The sequence below is a fragment of the Enhydra lutris genome, unplaced genomic scaffold (assembly GCF_002288905.1).
Source record: "Enhydra lutris kenyoni isolate GAN:26980312 unplaced genomic scaffold, ASM228890v2 scaffoldscaffold33, whole genome shotgun sequence".
Lineage (NCBI taxonomy): Eukaryota > Metazoa > Chordata > Mammalia > Carnivora > Mustelidae > Enhydra > Enhydra lutris.
Genome location: NW_019154117.1, coordinates 9,909,639 through 9,916,709, shown reverse-complemented (window position 1 = coordinate 9,916,709; position 7,071 = coordinate 9,909,639). Strand labels below are relative to the sequence as shown.

Genomic DNA, 7,071 nt, shown 5'->3' with positions numbered 1-7,071 from the left:
ACATACACTCATCATCTCAGTTTCTGTGGGGCAGGAATCTGGGCATGACACAGGTAGGTCCTTGACTTCGAGGTCTCTCAAGCAAGGTGTTGCTTAGCTATTGTCATCTCAAGGCTCAGCTGGGCAAGGATTTGATTTCAAATTCCCATAATCGTTGGCAGGAAGCAGTTTCTCACTGGCTGATGGACTAAGGTCCTCAGTTCTTCACTGACTGTTGGCCACAAGCTGCCCTTACTTAGTTCCTTGTCCTATGGGTCTCTCTAATAAGGCAGCTTCCTTCTTCAAAGGGCATAAGCCATGAGGACAATAGGAAGAGTCTGATAGGGAGGCAAAGTTACAATCTTTGGCAACCTAATCACACAAGTGACATCTCACCATATTTCATTGGTTAGAATCAAGTCACTATGTCTAGCCTACTCTCAATATGTCCAGCCCTCATGCCAGGAGACACAGGTACCAGAAGGCAGTGATCATCAGGGGCCATCTTAGAAATCTGAAAACCTCAAGACCAATTGGAAAAGGAGGGAAAGTATTGTCTTCAGATTGCAAGGATAATATCAAGACTAGATGAAAGTAGATCAGTATAAGTATTAAAACATAAAAGTAGAAGTTAGGAAGCGAAATAGGGAAGTGCCTTATATCATTTTTGATCCAGTGTCTTTCTCTCTCTCCTAGCCCATAACATGAAGGTAGAGCTAACGAGATGGTGGGGATAAAGCTAAAGGTTGTACCTGGCACCACTAGGCATGGCACAAAGAATCCCTTTTTCCATCAGGAAAGTAAACAGAATCATGTAATGGAGTAGTGGGGTAGCAGTGACAAAGAGGGACTGAAGATAGTCTGTCTGCACAAAAGTGACCCACAGTCCCCATGGGCAGGAGAATTTCAGCAGGGACATGCCAAAACATCACATAAAAAAGGAAGGAATCAGGGCATGAACCAGATCTAGAATAGGGTGTCCGTAACCAAAGACAGTCAAGATGGAGGAAACAAATTCCAGACACGAAACAGAAGGCTGGTTCTGTAAAGATTTTTTGAGGCAAAGCTGCAGGCAAGCAGATGGTGCAGGGGAGAGGACAGGGAACATTTTTTTAGAGACATCAAAACAAATTTTACTTCATATGTATTTTATTTGTGGGACTTTTCAGAGCTTTTAATATGCTAGTGTGCCTCGTGCAACTCTAAGGTGTGTGTGAGGGAGGGTGGGGGTTGAAGAGGTGGCCTTTCTCATGTGTGTTGATTTGTTTCGCTTGGAGGTAAAAACATGCTACACATTTTAGGAAATGTTCTTTTATTAAATTCTATGGCCTTTCATGAGAGCAGGAAAGGTGAGCCAGGAATGGATGCCAGCAGTTGCGCCATAGCAAAGATTCTTGTCGAACACCTATGTGTTAACCAGAATGACCCTAGGATCTCAACATTTGGGTCCAGCAATGGGAAAGATACAAAACCAGGGTCAGAGTAGTCATCAGATCATCGCCTTTTTAAAAGATTTTATTTATTTATTTATTTGAGGGAGAGGGAGAGAGAGAGCATGAGCTCAGGGGGGAGGGGCAGAGGAAGAAACAGACTCCCTACTGAGCCCAGAGCCTGCAGCCTGCTGGATGCCAGGACCCTGGGATCAAGACCCTAGCCAAAGACAGATGCTTAACTGACTGAGCCACAAAGGAGCCCCCAAATCATCACCTTTTACAACCATCAGCAGAAATCCCCCCAAATTCCCAAAGCTTTCTTACAGTTCTTCTCTCCAGAATTCTCTTTCCTCCTCCTGTGGATGCCCATTTCCTTATAAACAGAGAAGCAATCAGGGAGTTCACCCCATTGGCTTTTCTCTTGGAATGTTTCCAGTAACATAAGGTAAAGGCAATAGAGTTTCATTGAGAGAGACAAGACAAACTTGTTAGGAGCTTTAAAAATGTCTTTTTAGTAGAGAGAAAGAAGAAATCAGGAAAGGATTCCTTGCCAAGCCACAAAGAAGACAGTTCATCAAGTAACGCTAATTTCTCTAGCCAAGGGGATTAAGAGATGAGTGCCCTTATAATCAAAAGGTGAGAGACCTTCCCTCAAATAACTGGGATTGGCTGGGCTGGCTAAGGGTCCTTCCCAGCTCAGAGGAGCAAACCAGCAACAAGAAGCCACTCCTTCCTGCATTACACAATGCTGTGTTTTTAGGTTAATCCTCCAAGGATATTATGGTAACTTCCAATGGTTAATGAATAGCTTCTAAGTGCCTGCTTCACTTAATTGTCCAAAGGCCAGTTGGTCCCAGGGCATATAAAGCTTCGAGCTGGCTAATGAGAGCATTCTCTCTGGGCAAGGAAGCAGGGGAGTGGAAGAGTTCCAAAGGAGCAGGGATGCAGAACAGAACTAGTCTCGTTCTCTGTGCCCTTGCTCTCCTGATGGGCTTCCTGATGATCTGCTTGGGGGCCTTCTTCATTTCCTCAGGTTCGATATTCAACTGTCGAGGGAATCTGATCCTGGCCTACATGCTTCTGCCACTGGGGTTTGTGATCCTTCTGAGTGGAATTTTCTGGAGCACCTACCGCCAGGCAAGGGAAAGCAAAGGGGTGTTCACCCATGTGTTCAGAAGACACCTTTCTCTTGGGGCACTGCCCCTGGCCACAGTTGACAGGTATGTACGGGGAGGCCAGAAGATGAGGAGGGCTGCAATGGGGCTGAATTCTGGAAAAGCAGAATGAACTTAGTCCCACTGTAGAGAAATAACCATGCCCTGTAGGGCTGTGTGTCTAGAACTGACGCTTTCTGGTTGGGAAATTACTCTGGGGTTAATCCTTAGGAAAAATGGTGCTGCTTCTGGGAAAAACCATGAAGTAGAGGGTATTTATATCTGAAAAACTACTTCTTCCCCCATTGAAAACCGACCTAAGCCAATAGAAGAGGCCTGACTCTTGGGTTCTTTCGTTGTATCATGGCAGCTGTCCTTAGAGGCAGGTGGTGGCAGATTATTCCCCATAACCCGGCTACTAGGTCACAAGGAAAGGAAGTTCCACACCAAATTCTGCCACACAACCAATGAACAAACAGGCATTGAACGAGACCCGCAACCTCTTCATGAACTCAGTGAGGTCCCAGCTTACCGTCTTTCTAGGTGTTCTGATCTCACCTTACACGAGAGATTTATTCAACACAAGGCAGTAATATTTCAGGGGTGATTCAGTTAACCTTACCACCTCATATCCATTACGATGGTTCTTATTTAGAAAAACACACAGAAAACAACAAGTGTTAGCAAGAGTATATAAAAATCTGAAACCTGGGGGCCCGTGGGTGGCTCAGTTGGTTAAGTGTCTGCCTTTGGCTCAGGTCATGATCTTGGGGTCCTGGGATCAAGCTCTGAGTTGGGCTCCCTGCTCAGTGAGGAGTCTGCTTCTCCCTCTCCCTCTCCAGCTGGTGCTCTCCAGCTTTTTTCTCTCTCTCTCTCCCCCTTTCTCTTGCTCACTCGCTCTCTGTCTGAAACAAATAAATAAAATCTTTTTAAAAATTCAAAACTTTGTGCACTCCTGGTGGGAACGTAAAATGGTGTGATCTTTTTTATGGAAAATGGCATTGAGGTTAAATACAGAATGACCATTTGATACAGCAATCCTACTTCTGGGTATGTAGACAAAAGAATTAAAAGGAAGAACTTGAACAGACAGATGTACACCAGTGTTCGTAGCAACATTCTTCATGATAGACAAAAGGTGGAGTCAACCCTTATGTCCGTCAGTGGATGAATGGATAAGCAAAGTGTGGTCTATCCATGCGATGGTATATTATTCAGCTGCAAAAAGGAAGGACATTTGGACACATGCTACAGCATGGATGAACCCTGAAGACATTATACTCAGTAAAAGAAGCCAGACATAAAAGGAGAAATACGTGTGTGATTCCACTTACATGAGCTATCTAGGGCAATGAAATTCATAGGCAGAAAGTGAACAGTGGTTATCAGGGGCAGCAGGAAGGAAGGGGGTACTTATTGTTAACTGAGTACAGAGTTTCAATTTGGGATGATGGAAAAATTCTGGAGAGGGATAATGGTTGCTCAACAGGGTGGATGGACCAAATGCCACTGATCTGTGCACTTAAAATGGCTGCAGGGGTAAATCTAATGTTACGTGTATTTCGCTACAATGAAACAAAACTCAGTTTGCCAGTATCAGACAACCAAAACCCTCCTAATTCTTGGCTGAACACAGGACCATGTAGGGATAAAACTTCAGAGATCATCCTCAAGACAAAGGCTGCAAGACTCCGTAAATTCTTTTGCCTTCTTCATCTGAAATATCTTAGCTACTCCACATATCTTGAATATAAATCATTTTACCCACGATGGTTGATTTTTGACATTATTATGCTAACTGATAAAAATACTAATTACAGGGGCACCTGGGTGGCTCAGTGGGTTAAAGCCTCTGCTTTCGGCTCAGGTCATGATCCCAGGGTCCTGGGATCGAGCCCCACATCAGGCTTTCTGCTCAACAGGGAGCCTGTTTCCTCCTCTCTCTCTGCCTGCCTCTACCTACTTGTGGTCTCTGTCTATCAAATAAATAAATAAAATCTTTAAAAAAAAAAATACTAATTACAATAACCAAACCTTATTTCCAATGTTTATTATACTAACTGGCAAGGTTTCCGGGTTTGATAAAAGATTATGATAACTAAAGTGATTACAGAGGGTGCTTCTCAAGTGATTTTTTTTTTCCTGTATAAATGTTAGATGATTTCCTCCAGAGTGTGAATTCCTGATAAGAGTAACTGATTGCAGGGGCGGCTGGGTGGCTCAGTTGGTTAAGCATCTGCCTTCAGCCCGGGTCAGGACCCCAGGACCTTGGGATGGACTCCCATGTTGGGCTCCTTGCTCAGTGGGGAGTCGGCTTCTCCCTCTCCCTCTGCCTGCCACTCCCCCTGCTTGTGCTCTCTCTGTCAAATAAATAAAATCTCTTCAAAAAGAAGAGTAACTGATTGACTCTAGGAGGCAGCTCAAATTTAGGAACACATGTATAACGTCACACCGTGCTGAGTTATTTCAAAGAGATCCATGATATGGCTATCTTGACACCCCTTGAACTGCCTCCTCCTGCTGCATCTAATAGGTTCTCAGCCTACACAGAATGCCCAGGAAGTCAGTCCAGGAAAAAATGCATGCCTAAGAAGGATATGCATTCAAAATACGAACCCACATTGAGGTAGTAGAGCAAATGCGTGTGCAATGGTGGAACTCAGGGCACTGGGAATGTGAACTGGTTGGGGCGGACGGGACTGGAAGAGCCGGATGGGATTTGGGGGCAGACGGCACTCATCCTGGAGCCTCTCAGGTCACTCCAGGGAACAGCTTACCTTTCTGTCTTCAATGTCTTTACACAAGTGCCCCGTGACATTGCCTTGGCTATTCTGAGTGAAGCCCAAGATTTATGCCGTACAGTAGACCTCTCCTTCAGCTATCTGGCTTTGTGCCTGGTAATATTTGGAATGGAGCTGTGGCTACAAGGGGCAGGCTCTGTTCTGTTGTGGTTACACACCATCAACACTTGCCATGGGCGCTGAGGGATTCACCCTATAAATACAGAACTTAATCAAGCTCACCCTTTCTCGTCCTCACCTCACACCACTCCCGTCCCATTCATGATGGCGAAGCCAGAAGGATTTAACAATTAGCAACATTGGACAAGATGACCAATGAATACATCACCTTTGGTGCAAATGGCTCCTTTCACCATTGATCTATTGGTGTGGAGAGGGCTGCCAGTGAAATCTACGTGAAGTTCTCAGTTGAAATGGCTTAAGAAATGAGTACATTTTTTTTTTTTGGAAACTGGTTGTTGAAACTTGAGAGTGAAAAGAAAGAGAAGCCTCTGATACAGTCAAGGAGACAGCACAGAGCTGGGTTTTTAGAAAGTTTTATTAGACTGTAGTTGACGCACAATGTTCCATTAGGTTTAGGGATATGACAGCAATATGCCAAATTTATACATTCGTTCTCGTTCATTATTTTGTTGGTCAGGAGGTTTTGAGACAGTAAGTACAACGGAGTCGAAAATGAGATGTGTGTGAATGGGGACAAGGACGTGGACAGACTAACTGGGTGGAGGGAAGTTGCACAGCTAAGGCCCCCTGTCCCTTCCCCAGGTAAGGATCTCATGCTGAAAGTCCCTGGTTCCCATGAGGGAGAGAGAGGGAATAGCTTGGAGTAACCCACTGAGAAAAATAGGACTATAGAGGCACACATCCGATGGCTGATAAGGAGGGTTTTGCTGGAAGAGCAGCACATTTTTTAAAAAACTGGTGATGCCAGGGAAGAAGTACATCTGTTTCAAAATCAATGTTTCTTAACAGTTTCACTTCACACAATGTGATTTGAGAGAGGCAGGCATATGCCTCTTTGGCATTAACCACTTAAATAACACATGTATGTTTGTGGCATTTTGATCCCCAGGCCAGATTTCTACCCTCCTGCGTATGAAGAGAGTCTTGACGCAGAGAAGCAACCTTGTCCTGCAGAGGGAGACGACTTGGATGTTCCTCCACCTCTGTACACAGAGATGGGCCTTGAATCCGAGGCTGCAGCTGATGCCCACCCAGAGCCCCCCCCTTCCTACGAGGAGTCTGTAGCAGGCCGGGTGTCAGCAGCCACACCACTGCAGGATGCTGAGAGGCAAAGCCAGGGATGCTGACGCAGGCAACACTCCCTCATGCTCAGGATGCACGTTCGTGGACTACAGCTGCTGGTAATAAATGCGGGCACCAGACCATGGGAGGGAAAGCATCCTCCGGGACCCCCAGGAGCACGAACCAAGGAGATGCTGGGGATGGCAGCCATGCAGTTCCGCCGATGTGCTTGGCCTGTAAGGGCTCCGGAAGGGTGCAGTCAGCAACGGGCAACATCTCAAAGGATTCGCACTAATCACAGCCCAGATGGGCCTGGGACCGGTTTTCTGGAGCTCTGATCCAAGAGGCTTTTGGCTGTCCCTCAACCCCTCCCATCACCTCAGCCCCTAGAGGAGAGAAATGAGTGCTGCTCGTGAGGCAGCCCAGCGCCTTCAGGCACTACATCACCCAACAACCATG

At 45.8% G+C, this 7,071-nt stretch overlaps 1 protein-coding gene across 1 annotated transcript; it reads left to right on the top strand.

Annotated features, from left to right (window-relative positions):
* Positions 1 to 2,294: 2,294 nt before the first annotated feature.
* LOC111153490 (transmembrane protein 252) lies at positions 2,295 to 6,677 on the top strand. The gene is made up of 2 exons (XM_022512539.1): positions 2,295 to 2,632; positions 6,440 to 6,677. Exons 1-2 carry the CDS (start codon positions 2,295 to 2,297, stop codon positions 6,675 to 6,677), a joined length of 576 nt encoding a protein of 191 aa, XP_022368247.1.
* The last annotated feature ends 394 nt before the right edge of the window (positions 6,678 to 7,071 follow it).

Excerpts from the sequence above, each read along its gene's own strand:
- LOC111153490 (XM_022512539.1), top strand. The coding sequence starts at position 2,295 with ATGAGAGCATTCTCTCTGGGCAAGGAAGCAGGGGAGTGGAAGAGTTCC. Across the intron at positions 2,633-6,439 it reads CCCCTGGCCACAGTTGACAG|GCCAGATTTCTACCCTCCTG; the intron begins GTATGTACGGGG and ends TTTGATCCCCAG.